General features: G+C 40.2%; 1 protein-coding gene across 2 annotated transcripts in view; it reads right to left on the reverse strand.

The window, feature by feature from the left end:
• ADAMTSL1 (ADAMTS like 1) overlaps positions 1-17,465 on the reverse strand; it is a gene marked incomplete at its 3' end in the record, with an annotated part of 475,788 nt that overhangs the window by 236,639 nt on the left and 221,684 nt on the right. For both annotated transcript variants that reach the window (XM_082260455.1, XM_082260456.1), the window contains exon 6: positions 14,576-14,650. In XM_082260455.1, coding sequence (XP_082116581.1) covers positions 14,576-14,650 — 75 coding nt within the window. The remainder of the gene's footprint in view (positions 1-14,575; positions 14,651-17,465) is intronic.

Below are 17,465 nucleotides of genomic sequence, written 5' to 3' on the forward strand. Positions count from 1 at the left end.
ATGGAGGCACTAGTACTCCGCCTGGAAGAGGCACAACATAGGGACCTGCATGCAGTCTGTGCTGAAGTACAGCAACTATCAGACAGGATTTCAACAGGTGAGACATCCTTAACCTCTCTGGAGAACTGCATCTTACAGCTAAAGAAAACCCAGACATCTCAAGCTGCACATGTCACATCCCTACAGCTCCACCTAGAGGAGCTTGAGGATCAGAGCTGTCGTAACAATCTGTGGCTCAGGGGCCTCCCGGAGGCTACAGGGCAGGAGTCACTGCAACCTACGGTCCTGACAATATGCCAATGGCTGGCTACCTTAATACCTCCCTAGGACCTGGAATTTGATAGCGAGCTCAAAGCCCTTGGTCCCTGCTTGGCAGATACTAATAGACCCCAACTTGCTTCTCCCGCTGACCCTCTGCATCCTCAGCTCCCGTGGGAGGCATTTGGGTTCATGTCCCGCCGTCATTGCCAGCTATTGTCGGAGCCACCATGTAAGTTGTGAGATTGTGGGGGTTTCCCTCCCTCTCCCCTCTCAGCTTTTTATGACCATCATGCTATGCAAAATACTTTTATACGTATTATGTTTTGTTTATAGATTGGATCATACACCTACTCTTGAAGAAGTGGCGATATTAGGCCACGAAACGCGTCAGTTATGGATGTTATGATTATACTCAAATTACTCTTTTTATTGTCTATTGCTATGCTGGTTCTTTCAGGCTGGCTTGGGGACCACTCATCAATTGTACCACTCCGGTTTGGTTTATATACCATACATTATGTTTATCTTGCATACTATGATTATATGATATATATGTATACAAACAATAAATTTTATATTTTTCCTTACTAGCCTTGTCATTGTCATGTCTCTCATATAAAGTCCCAACAATTTGCCTTTTGGCTTTTTTTCTATACTAATAGACACCAAGATGTCATATGCCGCCTACATCAGTATTCTCATAAAGATCACATCCTGCGCAAAGTATGGGAGGTAGGTGAAATTGACTTTGATGGGGCTTCTATTAAAATCCTCCCAGACCTGTCCAGGGATACATTAAAGCATATGGCACTGCTACACCCTCTCCTTGACAGGCTTAGACAGCTGGGATGCACATACCGCTGGGGATTCCCCATTTCTCTGACAGTATGGAAAGGCCCAGCATCTTTTGTACTTTTCCACCGCGTTAACCTGCCAGACCTTTGCTTTCCTAGAGATTGAAGTTTTCACGGTACTGAACTGGCTGCAACCCTTTTGAGACCAACAGGGCGATCCCCTCCCTCCTCCCCTGGCCCTGGACACAGAGGGGACGCTGTACATCTAGCAATCCTTCTCAGCCTGGGGATCGTGAATCTTAAGCTCTCAAAGGAACTTTTTCTTGAGATGCTGTGGATCCTTATCATTTAAGTTTCAAACTCACCAAAGTATTTTTAGCTAATTTGGGGATGCTGGCCCCTAGCCAATACACGTTTCACATAATTTTGGCTTGCTGACAGAAGGGCTTTGTTCCCTAATTTTTTACAGTCCCGTTGTTCTGATTGGCTATTTTGTAGTAACCCAGATTATTCTCCAAAAGTAACCTGTGGACTACTTGCAGTGCTTATAAGGGCTTCGTTCCTCAATGTTTTACTTCCCCTGGTGTAACAAATACTTATTCCTGGGCCCCATGCCACCCAGGACTGATCTCATGGGTGCAGGATTTGTCTCCACTGGAACCTCTCCTCTTGAATAGACAGCTAATAGCCTACTGTCTCCAATAGCTCCGTGGCTCATACCTTATCATTTTAAGCATATTGTTCCATTTTTTTTATTTTGGTGTTTCTTTTGTTTTATTTGGTTATACAGCCTGACAGCATTACCAGACCACGTGTTACTGTTAATCAATGTTGTATGCCATGCAGGGGAAAGACATGGATCATACATTCTTGGGGGGTCGCCCACTCCGGAGATCTAGACAGCACGCCCTTGTCTATATGGCGCGTCACCCACACTGGAGGCTCTTGCAGCCCCTTCCGCCTTTCTCCTACTCCCGTTCAATTACACTGACACGCTGTATGGGTTTACCACTCAGTGGTTTAACTGCAGGGGAGCTGGAGTAGACTTGGGGTGCTATAGACACCAGGGCTTCTGGACCCCTCACTAGCAGCCTTGGGTTGTTAAGACAAAGATGGATTCCATTGAGGGAGGCGTGGCCTTTCCTGGGGCCTTACTCTACCCCAGTGTTTCTCAACTCCGGTCCTCAGGGAACACTAATAGGCCAGGTTTGCAAGAAAACTGAAATACATCACAGGCGATATCATTTGCTGCTCAGAGATTGCAATATTCTAGTCTGCATCTCCCCAAGGTAATACTTAAAATCTGGCTTGTTAGTGTGCCCTGAGGACCAGAGTTGAGAAACACTGCTTTACCTAATTTTCTCCAGGCGTTGAGGCTGCCTTGTGATGTACTATGGGTCTTAATATGCTCCAACTCTGCACCTTGACTAACTGAAGGGTATGTTGTTGGGGTCTCCATATTTCAGCTCCCCCAGAGTTTACTAGGGGATTGATGTGCGATTGCTGTTTATTTGTAATTTTTATTCATATTTTTCAAGTTGCTATTTTTTGTTTTCTCTCTGTTTTTTTTATGACAAGATGGAGTCCTGATCTTCAGTTATTTTCAACCACTTCCCCACATAGGCCTGCACTCACGTGAACCCCGAGTGTTCAGCAGTGAGTGCCTTAATTTGGCTCTTTAGACTACCCTTTTCAAGTCTTTCCTCCTTTTTCATCCCCTTTCTTTCTCCCACTTTCTCCTACTTTCCCTCCCTTCTTTCCCCCTCGCCCCCTTTTTTTCTTTCTCTCCCCCTTCCTCCAGGGTGTGATGGATGCGGTGTATGTCACTGCGTTAAATGCAAAGGGACTTAATGTTCCCGAGAAGCAAAGGATGCTTCTTAATGATCTGAAACGCTCCTACAGATGTAGTGTTTGTACAAGAAACTCGTTTTAGAGCAGGTGGACTTTCTTTTCTTTAGAACAGGTTCTTCTCTTGTGCATATCATGCCTCTAATCAGGAAGCAAAATCTAAAGGTGTCTCCATACTGATTTCTAGTCGTATCCCCTGGTCTCTCTCAGACAAATGCTCAGATACTGGTGGCCAGTAGCTATTTCTTAAAGGCTATATTGGCGGCAATAAAGTGACCTTAGCTAATATATACTGTATGCACCGAATGTTCACCAAGACTCTTTTTCTCTGTGAACCCTCTCAAAGCTTGTAGAGTTTGCGGAAGGTAAATTGATCCTCGGAGGGGATTGTAATGTTCCTCGTGATCCTGGAATGGACACCTCTTCTGGTGCTTCCTTGGTTCCTCTAACCTCCAGGAAACGTATCCTAAAATATTACACAACCTACAATTGGTTGATGCCTGGTGCATCTTGCACGCTGGGGAATGGGTCTATACTTTCTTTTCCTCTCCCCACCAACTATATGAACCTTTTCTAGGTCTCCTATTGACTCCTCTCTTCTGGTTTAGACATTTCTAGAAACACATAACCTAGTCGGATCATGCGCCTAACATGTTGCTTCAATCCCTGACTAACTCAACTTGCACCGCTTGAATGGCAGTGGAGTTTAAATTAAAGCTTGTTACAGACCCCTGAGGTTCTAGCTGATGTCTCTAAAGAACTCACGGCATATTTCCAGACAAACGACACCCCAAGTAGAGACCATGGCACAGTGTGGGAGGCCCACAAAGCTGTTATCCTTGGAATATTGATCAAACATGGATCCCGCATTAGGAAGGTCAAGAAGCACAACTGACAAAGTTGTTAGCTGACATTCAGACTCTTGAACTGCAACATAAGAAGACACCTGTCCCTTCTTTGGGGCAAGACTTTGCTCATCTTCGCCATCAGGTATCAGACCTTCTTCACTACAAAGCAAAAGCGGCTTTGCAATCATGCAAGAAATTGTCTTACGAATCTGGAGATAAATGTGGTAAATTGCTGGCTAAAGCCCTTAGAGAACATTGTAGGGCTGCATACATACCCCACATGTAGGACGGACAAAAACTTTCTTTCCCTAAATATATTGCATGGGGGGAATTCTATTCCTCCTTGTATAACCCTTCACCCTCCTCCACGTCTCCTTCCTCTATCAAGGATTACCTCTCTTCAGCTCGCCTATCTCCCCTTTCAACTCTCAATCGTCGTGACCTAGAAGCCCCTATTTCCCTTGAGGAATTGCAAATGGCAGTGAAGGGTGCCAAACCTGGGAAAGCACCCGGCCCAGATGGATTTACCATACAGTATTACAAGACTCTACTGCCTTTGTTAGGTTCACATATGCTCAAAGTGTTCAATGCCCTGGGACAGTCAATTTCTTTCCCTCCAGCTGCACTCTTGGCACACATCTCAGTAATTCCAAAGGAGGGAAAAGATCCTTCCGTCTGTGGCAATTATTAACTGATTTCTCTGCTCAATGTGGATCTGAAACATTTCACCAAGTTTATATGGGCCAATAAACAACCCAGGCTTTGTAGATGCCTGTTGACGTTGCCTAATTGTTATGGAAGAGTGGCTGCCCTGGATGCATTCAAATATTATCAAGCAGCTCACCTCGGAGAAATGATCAACTGGTGTAGACAAAGGGAGCTTAAGCTCTGGACGTACATTGAGCAACAGTGCAGTCCTATTCCCATGCGTAGGGGGCCTTGGTGTTACGTGGCCTCACTGACTTCCCTTAAGTCACACCCCACTTTGGTGCCCAGTCTTTGGGTTTGCGCTTTAGTTTGCTGGAATTTACAAGCTTACCCTCCCCAATCACTGCTGTTTCCCATCTTGGAAAATCCTAGCTTCCCCACAGGCACTCGGTGTGTTTCGCGGTCTTCTTGAGAGAGGATGTTTTCAAGTCTCACATTTTTTTGAGTTTAGATACTTGGCCCTCAGTCTCCACTCTGACAAATCCGAACAGCCGGTACAAATTGAATTTTTGGCAAGCGCTTCAGCTCCATCATTATCTTGGAACCTTAGGTCCCCCAGCACACTTCCGCTGTCTACTAACAATGTTTGAAGAGGTCCCTCTTCCCCACCCCCCTTTCCAAGATGTAACCATTACTAATCGCTCCACCAGATAATTTTATCATGCCTGGCCTTAGCAAATGGGAGAGGGTTCTTGATAGAAACTTCACACCTAACCAACAGCAGAACATTATCCATCTTGCTCTGCAGTCATCCATATGTACACGCATTTAGGAAACAAATTACAAACTGTAAACGCACTGGTATTACACCCTGTCAGTTCTTTGCAAATACTTTCCGGAGGCTTTGGATCATTGCTGGAGATGCCGTGAGGAACAGGGGACTCTGCTCCATATTTTTTGGACTGTACTGGTCGGATGTCAAAAAGATAACTCAACAATTTAACGACTTCCTGATACCAGAGGATCCTGCCTTCTTCTTGCTCCTGCTCGCAAATCCCTCTTAAGAAATACAAGAAATCAATCCTACATCATATGGTTAATGGCACCAAAGCCTGTATTACCTTGTGCTGGAAGAATACTAACCCTCCTTTCATTGCCATGTGGCTTAATAAATCAGGAGCATTACCATTCTGGAGGACCTGGTACTGACCGCCCAAAATAGAAGAGAACAATATACACAAACATGGTCATACTGGAACATGTTTGTATACTCCGATAAAAGTAAAGCCCTCTTGGAAAGCCAATCTTGAGATTGAAGTCCTCCTGCCTTTGCTTGCTTGCTATGATACATATGTACCTGATCAATCTGGCTCTACCTCCCTTTTTTCCCCTCTCCATCTTTCCTGCTTGTGTTCCATCCTTCTGGTGCTTATTGGCATCCTTTAGTATCCTTGTTCTCTTTTAAAATTAGGATAAATATTCAAGTGTACTTCTTCAGATTATCTACGACAAAAATGCCCTGCATTTTTTTTTTCACTATACGCTTCCATAATACTTTGATTTACTTCTATTGTAATTGCATTAGGACATTGATTCTGTACAGTCAAACTCTGTTGGATGTTTTATTCCTTTATAAAATAAAGAATTTGAAAAAAAGATACTTACTAATTAATGATTTTAATGAATGCCTTTTTTTCAAATTACGTTATACGGTCACAAAGTCTTTAGTTGCAAAAGGGTTTTCCGTTTGTTTTATGAAGTGCTGAAAACCCTTTTATTTTACGACTTACAGTTAATAAAAAGATGTTTTTACTTTGTTGTATATTTATGACATCAGGAGTTTTAGAGTCCTATTAAAAAAAGTAAGGTGCTTTTTGTTTTGAAGTAAATCCAAAGCATATCACTGGTTGTTTTGCCTCTTTTTTATAAAGCTGTAAAACTGCATGCATAAAAATCAATCCTGATTGTAAAAAACAGAAATTATTGTAAGATGTATTGTCATTCTATTCCAATGTTTATTATAAGTAAATAAAGTCATTTATTGTTGTTGCTACTGCAATGTTCCAGGAGCAGTGGCAGAATTATGGAATAGGTTTAATGTGAAGTGGATTAAAAGTGTAAATTGGCAGTGCCTAAATATACCAAAACAAAATCATAATATCATAAGAAATGCCTCCCGAGGACATCTGTTTTGGGCAAAAAATGTCAGGGTGTAGCTAGTGCATGTGACGTCACTTCCGATATCTGTTTTTGGGTTTGTGGAACACACTCCAACTTCAAGGATACCAGTGTGAAGCGGCGGCATTTCCTTCACAGGAATAAGGTTTTATCTTTTAGAATATCTGGCACTGGATTATGTGAGAGCATTTGCTTTACACGTTTATTTTATTAAATATACTGAGTCGCTCTGTGTCCATTCAGACATGGAGCTGGGGTTCGGCCCCACCCCTTTCTCTCTCCTGATTGGCTAACTGAATTTGATTGCACTAAAGCAGTGGGAGCCAATGGTGCCACTGCTGTGTCTCCCGCCAATAAGGAGGGAGAGTCCAAGACAGCCAAGGCACTCGTGCACATCACTGGATAGAGATGGGGCTCAGGTAAGTATTAGTGGGGCTGACGGGGACTGATGCACACTGGAGGTTTTTTGATGATTTGTGATTAAATCTGCTGACCAGCTTTATGGAGATGCTGATTTCATTTACCAGCAGGACTTGGCACCTGCCCACACTGCCAAAAGTACAAATACCTGGTTTAATGATCATGGTATCACTGTGCTTGATTGGCCAGCAAACTTATTTGACCTAAATCCCATAGAGAATATTTGGGGTATTGGTAAGAGGAAGATGAGAGACACCAGACCCAACCATGCAGACGAGCTGAAGGCTGCTATAAAAGCAACCCGGGCTTCAATAACACCTCAGCAGTGCCACAGGCTGATCGCCTCCATGCCACGCCGCATTGATGCAGTAATTCATGCAAAAGGAGCCCCGACCAAGTATTGAGTGCATACTATACTGTACATGGACATACTTTTCTGTAAGCCAACATTTCTGAATTAAGAATCCTTTTTTTTAATCGGTCTTATGTAATATTCGAATTTTCTGAGATACTGAATTTAGGGTTTTCACTAGTTGTAATCCATAATCATCAAAATTGAAAGAAAGAAATGCTTAAAATGTATCACTCTGTGTGTAACACATCTATATAAAATATATGAATTTCACTTTTTGAATTGAATTACTGAAATAAATTAACTTTTTGATGATATTCTAATTTTATAAGATGCACCTGCATTTTCCTATCAATTTACTAGTGCTAGCAGCCTAATATTTAACATGAAAAAAATGCATGTTACACTTACCTGCTCTGTGTAGTGGTCTTGTACAGAGCAGCTCCGACCCTCCTCTTTTTGGGTCCCATGTGGGCGCTTCTGCCTCCTCCCTCTCAAGAAGCTTGCTATGGGGGCACCAAGGAGTCCTGATCCTGAGCTAATGCTCTTCATGTCCAATTACATATAGAGCCATGGCTCGGACCTGCTCCCTCTTTCTCCTTATTGGCTCACTGGCTGTGATTGACAGCAGCGGGAGCCAATGGCTCTCAGCCAATGAGGAGGGATAGTCCCTGGAGAGAAGAGGCTCTTATGCACGCTGGATCACCGATCACTATAGGGCTTAGGTAAGTATATGGGGGCTGGGGGAATTGCTGCACACAGAATGTATAAAGGTGATAAACCTTGAGCCTTTACAACCACTTTAAAAATAGTTATGTTGATTGGACAGTAAAACTTGTTGATTGGACAGTGCAAGGACACAAAAAACACTGATGAGATCATCTCTGTGTTACTCCTCTTTTTCTCCATGTCTTATGATGACACATAAGCACTGCATCGCAAAAGATTGGCTTCTTGTGCTGCTTATGCCTTTCCCAGTCTAACCACAGCTGTACAGGAAATTGTAAGAGCCTGATACCAGATTAACCACTTAAGGACCAGGTCTATTTCTGACACTTGATAAAATCAGTATTTTTTGCTAGAAAATTACTTAGAACCCCCAAAAATTATATATATATTTTTTAGCAAAGACTCTGGAGAATAAAATGGCGTTTTAATATTTTTTGTCACACTGTATTTCCGCAGCAGTGATTCAACCGCAATTTTTTGGGAAAAAATACATTTCGCTGCATTTAAAAAAAACCTACACAGTAAAGTCAGCCCAATTTTTTTTCTATAATGTGAAAGATAATGTTACACCAAGTAAATAGATATCCAACATGTCATGCTTAAAAATTGCGCACGCTCATGGAATGGCAACAAACATTGGTACTTAAAAATCTCCATAGGCGATGCTTTAAACATTTCTACAGGTTACCACATTAGAGTTACAGAGGAGGTCTAGGGCTAGAATTATTGCTCTTGCTCTAACGATCTTGGCGATACCTCGGATTTGTGGTTTGAACACCATTTACATATGTGGGCGCGACTTAAATATGCGTTCGCTTCTGCGCGCAAGCTCGGAGGGACGGGACACTTTAATTTTTTTTTCTTCTTTATTTTACCTTTTATTTTTTATTTTTACACTGTCCCTTTGAATTTTTTTTTCTTTTAAACGTAAACATCCCTTGTAATAGAAATAAGCAGGACAGGTCCTCTTTAATGCGAGATCTGGGGTCAAAAAGACCTCAGATCTCACATCTACACTAAAAAAATGGGCCCTTTCAGGCTGTTTGGAGGAAGCGACGTATGACGTCCCTCTGGTCCTCCAAGGCCCTAGCCAAGCTGGACCCCACTTGACTTCCCGCCTAAGAGTGGAAAGGACCAGATTGTTTTCCCCGCTACCGATGGCTCCAGTAAGCGGGGAAAACAATCGGGAAACAGTGGGAGGGGGGGACATCTCTCCACCCGCCCATAAATGTAATACCGCGGTGAATCCGCCGCTGGGACCACTTTTATGTGAAAAAGGACTGCTCTGCCCAGTAAAAAAATACCGGGGTTCCATCTGCTGCCATAACCCCGGTATTTAACGTCAAAGTAACAATGTAAAACTGCGGCGGGTGGTTCGGAAGTGGTTAAGTTCAGGTACTTACTCTACTTGCATTAAAAATACATTTATTGTTGCTTTAATGGATACAGAAATGTGTGTCTTTTAAATCTCACTATACCCATGTTAAAAGATCTTCGGGAGTTCTTATTCACGAACAGAGCTCACTAGCTAGTCACACTGTGACTTTGTCCTCCTAACCCTAAAGGAACTTTCACAAACTCCAAAACCACAAGATGTGGTTAAAAGCTAGTGATTACTAGGAAGGATCAGAACAGTTTAGCTCATACATTAATTTATGATATTAAACAACAATTAATTACAAAATCAGGCTAACTTATTCCTCCACCACATTAACAACATTGCAATGTTATCAATAGGGAACACTTACACCTGTCTGGTCTTTTATATTTGTTAGGAGATTAATGCACAATTCTTTATAGTAAATCAATAAACCTATATTTTCTTCTAACAAGCAAACAGATTTGGAGATATTTTTATTTTTAATGAATATATATATGTACATCTGTTAGAATGTCTTTCACTACTAACATCTGTGCAGCACTATATGTGGAACTGCAACTATTCTCCAAAAATTTGGCTATTCTACTGTATTTTCTGAATCAGCAGATTATTCTTACTGAACTAAAGGAAAACAGATGTTTTTAACCAGCCTGATTTGAAGACCTTTACCAAAAGAAATATTGTGCTACTGGAACAAGCAAGCAATCAAACTTGATTTCATGTCCTAGCCTGGAACAAAAAAGTGACAGCGGGATCTGATTGGTTTCTTTAGGCAAGACCTACACTCTTCTCATTCTTCAGTTTTTTATACATTATACTATAATAGGCTTTCAGCATATTGATTTTATATGTATGACTGTTAAATGAGCATTAGCTCGTGGGAAAACTTTACAAGCAGGCATTGGTGGCAATGATTTATTTTCAACATTAAAACTTTGTTAAATATATTCAATTTACCACCTGACACTAACAAAATTTTAATTTTTTAAACGTATTTTTAGTTTTTTGTGAAGGGTTTGAAACTCTGTATTGGTGTCTGTGTCCCAGCTGCTGAGACGTCTACCCATTTCTTGTCTTCCTGGTCACTGTGATAAAAAAAAATCTCAAACAGTGGGGAAGAGTTAGAACCTCTTCTGTGTTTTATTGGTATCTATCTCCAAAGTAGGGAGACTTTCCTTTGAGGTGTCAACTTTTGTGTTAAGAGTGTTGATCCAGGTAATATCCGATTGCCTCTTGTGGGATTGGGAAGGAATTTTTTCCTCTGCTGGAGCAAGATAAGGTTTTTTAGTTTTGTGTGAAGGGTTCGAAACTCTGTATTGGTGTCTGTATGCTGGTGAGACCCCTCCCTACTTCTTGTCCCCCTGGTCACTTTGATAAAAAAAAAATCTCAAATAGTGGGGAAGAGTTAGAACCTTGTTTATGTTTTATTGGTGTCTATTTGCAAAGTGGGGAGACTTTATTTTGAGGTGTCAACCTTTGTGTTTAGAGTGTTGATCAAGGGAATATCCAATTGCCTCTTGGGGGATCAAGAAGGAATTGTTTTCAACTGTGGGTATAGAATAATATATATATATATATATATATATATATATATATATATATATATATATATATATATTTTTTTTTTTTTTACTAAATATTTTGAACTAAATGGACTTGTGTCTTTTTTCAACAAGACTATGTAACTATATAACTATGAGTGTCACACTGGGACAGAAGTTGATCAGAAATGTCAGTTTCTAACCCTTCAGTAAACTAAAAGAATGAGGGGGGCATTTATAGAATATATAAATAAAATCATGACCATATGATTTTCATTTGGTTTATCATAATTTTGAGCTTTTACCTATAATTACACTACAGCTATAACTTGGTATAATTTATTCTCTTTTATTTTACTGTATTTTCCTTCACAGTGCTTAGTTACCTATTCAGTCCTATTTGTTATATAGAGTTTTCATGAACCCTGAGTTTTTCCTTGCAGCTATCTGACAGAATCAAGTGATTACAAGGTGCTAATCTCCACAAAATGTTCTGTTTTAGAACGCCAAATGTAAATGAATGCATAAATCAAACAGCTGCCATTAGCAGATACACTAAACTTAGGTTTCATTCAGTGCCAAAAGGCAGGTTTCAGGGAGAAAATCAACAGTCACCACCTTCCTCCCTCCTGTCATTTAGCTCATTTTATGACTGAATTCAGTAGGACAGATCTGCCTAGTGAAAGTCCATTTAACCATGATTTTTTCCTCTGCAAGTAATTATGTTAAAAAAGTAAACACAGAATCGTTTTCAGCAAAATATTGTCACCAAGCAGCACTCTGATGAAGTGCCATACCGAGCTAACTTCCATATGGTGTGCAGCCCCCTGAGGGTTAGAATTTCCTGTTTCTACAAGTCCTTTCCTTCCTGCTTGAAATTTGGCAGAAAAGGTAACACTAGCATCAAGGATTTGGAGAAAAAGTTTTTCGTCTTTTTAAGTTTTGGTTTGTCCTCCTGTATTTTACTTTTATGAAATGGGTACTACAGAGTGCTGAATGAATAGCTTCTTGTTACTGCAGTCATAATTACATAATCACTTCCACCAGCACTAATAGGGTAGGAGTATCTCATGACTCGTAGCATACTGAGAGTTTTTCTGTTAAATGCATGCTGAAAATTAACATTTGTTACTGCTTTGTTACTGATATAGTTGCCATTTATTAACATGTTTACAAGGTAAAAGTGCATTTAAAGCAAAAAACATGAGTGGGTTCAGGGGTAGGAAAGGCGCAGACTTTAGACACTGTGGTGAAGAAGGCTTAACTTGGTTGGGTGGAAGACTCTTCTGCTCCTGCATGGCCGATCTGTCAAAATACAGATCAGATCCTTTCTCTGCATAATTAACGGGCAACGTCCCTGTACTTTATCAGAAGCTCCTAATAAACATAGTTGAGAGGACAGCGGTCACGTGAACCCTGGGGGGAGCCGATCTTCGAGTGTAATCTACACTGGTAATCTATACTATGTTGGTATTTACCCCAATGGACTTCATATTGTCTCTGCCTGATGGGGAGGTCCTTTCCTCTTATGCTACTCATAGGCCGACATGTAATGTAATGCAACGTACTGTTTTTGCTTGTACTGAATTCTGACTGTACTGTTATACATGTTCATTTTCTGTAATGCTCTTTGTCTTTTCTCAATAAATTGTTTTGAAAAAAAAAAAAATGTTCTAATAAAGGTAATAAAGGTAAATAAAAATATAAGCAAATCAAAAAATAAGTAGTTGCATATTGCATATTTCTAAATAGTCTTCAAAAATTATGTCATTGTTTTCAATCAGTTTTGTAATCTAGAAACCCTTGTCTGTCACTGCACATGTCCTGACTATTTATTTTTTTCCATTGCAGTCAAGGCAATACAGCTTTTTTAAGACTGTTAGTTAAGGAGCAGTAACTCAGTGATGGGGCTATCTTTATTCTCTCGCCTCCATGCACTCCGTTTGTTAGATCCGCAAACAACAGACAATGCAATAAAACTTGATTGTCTTACATTGCTTCTCCTTCATTTCCTAATCTGAATGCCGATGTACAGGTGGCTAAAACAATGATACACTTTATTTTATGTGTGCCTATGTCTACACTTTAAAGCTAAACTACTGCCCCATAAACAAAAAAACAATGATACCTCTCTCACCATACTCCTGAGCAATCTCTACCATATTTTTGAAATAAAGGTTTAAGTATCTACTATTAATACTTATCTTAATCTGTGGTCCTTTAATAGCTGGGGTCACAGTCCTACCATTTTTAGTGATGGGATGTGACTAGGTACTTTTAACAGTGCCCACGTTCAATGTTAATGACATGGTTGCTGGCCCTGCACTGATTAGAGATCAGGATTGATGACATCAAACAGACAGGTCATTGCAGATGCAAGATCGTGTAGATTAAGGTAAGTATTGTTTATCCACCTTACAATGTCTGCTAATCCCTCCACTGGCTTCTGCTCACCAAACAAATTAAATTCAAGATACTAACAATAACCTACAAAGCCACCCACAACTCGGCCCCCAACTTTATCACTAACCTTATCTCAAAATACCAACCCAACCGCTCTCTTTGTTTCTCCCCAGGACCTCCTGCTCTCTAGCTCCCTTGTCACCTCATCCTACGCTTACCTTAAGAGAAGCCTACCTGGCCCCCACCTAACAACTGCACATTTATTTTCTCCAACAACCCACCCCCCACAATTATTACCTCTTTTATCTCTTAACTCTCCCTCTTAGATTGTAAGCTCTAACAAGCAGGGCTGTCTGATCCCTATTGTATTCAATTTTATTGTAATTGTACTGTTTGCCCTCATGTAAAGAGCAGCATAAACTGTTGGTGCTATATAAACCCTTTAAAATAATAATAATAATTAGTATGCGAGAGAAAATTTTAAAGGGTTGTAGCTTGAAAGGTGTATTGCAGTTTCAAAAAATGAACAGATTATTGAAATTATACAGTATAATCCCTTTATAGTATGAAGTGTATAGTGGTAAGAAACTAGAGCAGTGGTGGCGAACCTTGGCCCCCCAGATGTTTTGGAACTACATTTCCCATGATGGACAACTACACTGCTGTTTGCACGAGCATCATGGGAAATGTAGTTTCAAAACATATGGGGTGCCAAGGTTCGCCATCACTAAACTAGGGTAAGATATTTTTCCACATATGCTAGATAAATACTATTTTCTATATTGTTTAAAGAAATCAATACCATGGCTGCTGATTTTCTGTATATGCTTTCAAGACAGGAAGTTTTTTAAAAAAAAGCCTTACACTACAGCGCTTGGCACAACTTCCTATACCATAAATGATATTCAATTAAGATGGAAAAAACTTTAAGAGATGCCAGTAGTAATCAATTTCACTTTAACTGCCATATTTTGCCATTTCCAGTTATAAGGTGAAATCAGCTGCTATAACCTATACTGTATTTTTTTTGCTTACACCTTTATAGAACGATTCTGTAGTTGTCATTATTGAGAACTCAGCAGGTTTGTCACTCAAAAAAGTGAAACGAGTCTTCTTTTCTGGCAATGTTGATAAAGGATGATTTTCAAATTATTAAAGGTAAATTTACTTACACAAGTGATCAGGTCCTTTAAGCACCAGTCGTATATGTCTACTGCCATATGGAATAACAACCACTGTATCATCCACTAGAATTAAAAAAATCAGAAAACATTTTAGAAAAATATTATTTTTAAGAAGTACACAAACATGTTATTATAATAACCAAAAAATACAAAAACCTCTGCGCAATTAACCAAGCAAAAATCACTCCTTCCCAATATATATATTATTATGTGTTGTCTGCCACCCACACCAAAAGAGATAATAAACATACAAAGAGTGCCATGCAATCACCTTACAATTGTATATCGCCCATTATACACAATTATTGCACAAACCAACTTTTTGAAAAAAATAAACCATGTACAGGAAATTATATGTAGCACCTTCATTAAAACTGTGCTTTATTATAAAATAATCACTAAACATTTACATAAATCAGTGCACTTTAAGATCGGTTGCATTACAGTGTAAAAGCATATATACAGTATCTCACAAAAGTGAGTACACCCCTCACATTTTTGTAAATATTTTATTATATCTTTTCATGTGACAACACTGAAGAAATGACACTTTACTACAATGTACCCTCAGCTTCTTTAGCAAGGCAGTGGTCGTCTTGGAGGTGTGTTTGGGGTTGTTATCATGTTGGAATACTGCCCTGCGGCCCAGTCTCCGAAGGAAGGGGATCATGCTCTGCTTCAGTATGTCACAGTACATGTTGGCATTCATGGTTCCCTCAATGAACTGTAGCTCCCCAGTGCCGACAGCACTCATGCAGCCCTAGACCATGACATTCCCACCTCCATGCTTGACTGTAGGCAGGACACACTTGTCTTTGCACTCCTCACCTGGTTGCCGCCACACAAGCTTGACACCATCTGAATCAAATAAGTTTATCTTGGTCTCATCAGACCATAGGACATGGTTCCAGTAATCCATGTCCTTAGTCTGCTTGTCTTCAGCAAACTGTTTGCAGACTTTCTTGTACATTATCTTTAGAAGAGGCTTTCTTCTGGGACGACAGCCATGCAGACCAATTTGATGCAGTGTGCAGCGTATGGTCTGACCACTGACAGGCTGACCCCACAACCCTTCAACCTCTGCAGCAATACTGGCAGCACTCATATGTCTATTTCCCAAAGACAACCTCTGTATATGCCGTTGAGCGCTTGCACTCAACTTCTTTGGTCGACCATGGCGAAGCCTGTTCTGAGTGGAACTTGTCCTGTTAAACCGCTGTATGGTCTTGGCCACCGTGCTGCAGCTCAGTTTCAGGGTCTTGGCAATCTTCTTATTGCCTAGGCCATCTTTATGTGGAGCAACAATTATTTTTTCAGATCCTCAAATAGTTCTTTGCCATGAGATGCCATGTTGAACTTCCAGTGACCAGTATGAGAGTGAGAGCGATAATACCAAATATAACACACCTGCTCCCCCTTTACACCCGAAACCTTGTAACACTAATGAGTCACATGACACGGGGAGCGAAAATAGCTAATTCGGCCCAATTTGGACATTTTAACCTAGGGGTGTACTCACTTTTGTTGCCAGCGGTTTAGACATTAATGGCTGTGTTTTGAGTTATTTTTAGGGCACATCAAATTGACACTGTTATACAAGCTGTACACTCACTACTTTACATTGTGGCAAAGTATAATTTCTTTTGAGTTGTCACATGAAAAGATATAATAAAATATTTACAAAAAATGTGAGGGGTGTACTCACTTTTGTGAGATACTGTATGTGTATATGTGAATTCAGATCAGCGGCTGATTATAGTAACTGATGCCTCCAGTTCCATTTATGTGTGATGACGTAATAGGCTCTGTCCCTACACGTTTTGTCATAGGTCATATGACTATGTCAAGGAAACTAAGTCACGTGACCTATGGCGAAGCACATGGGGCAGAGCCTATAATGTCATCACACAAACCCGGAAATGGAGACATTGTTTACTATAATCGGATACAAAACTGAATTTTTTGAATCACATACTGCAGCTTTCTTCTGAGAGGATGCTCTGTCAGTGGTCAAGATCCTGAGTCAGCACAATGTTAGGTCCTGAGACCTGGGTGAAATCATATACCCCTTTATGGGGAAGGTGTATACTGACTTTTTTTTTCCAAATAGATCCATTCTTTAAAGGTCAGCGTACACGGTGAAAGGTGGAGCACACAGAGGCACAAACATTGTTTTTTTTTGCACTTGTTCTGAATGGACATTCGTTCTGATTAAAAAGCATGTTGGACTGTTTATTGGTTTACTTTTATTTATTACGAATTATTATATATATATACAGTAGATTGTGATTATGTTTATTTTAAGTGGTGTTACATATAAATTTTCTTAACCCCCTTTGAGTGTATTAGCTCTAAGATTGTTCCCACCTATAGCAAATTATTTTCTTAATCATCACCCATTATTGAGATATTCAGGCTCCCTAGAATCACTCATGTGTTTGAGCTCTGGAATTGTTTCCACCTATAGCAAATGCACCCTTCCATTTTGCAAAACTCAGTCTCACTAGAGGCACTCACATGTATGAGCTCTAAGACTGTATTAAACCAATATAAACAACTCATATATATGAGCTTTAAAACAATGTGAAATAAGAAGAAGCCCTATGATGTCACTGGACTTTGACACAGAGATAGGTGGAAAAAGAAAAGCACCATATGGAGGAATGTGGAGCTGAAATACCCCGTCACAGTCTAAAATGCAGATCTACAAGATTAAGTACATTGTTATAAATAGCCTTTTTTCATGGTCCTTCACTTACAAAAATATTTGCTGTTGAGTTGGGATTTTCTGAGATTGGGCCATCAAAAAGGGAATTGGCAGCTTCCTTAGCGTAGCTTAAATTAGCTGTTGATAAAAGATGACCACATTTTGCAGCCT

The sequence above is a fragment of the Pelophylax lessonae genome, assembly GCF_965119305.1.
Source record: "Pelophylax lessonae genome assembly, chromosome: 1".
NCBI classification, from domain to species: Eukaryota; Metazoa; Chordata; class Amphibia; order Anura; family Ranidae; genus Pelophylax; species Pelophylax lessonae.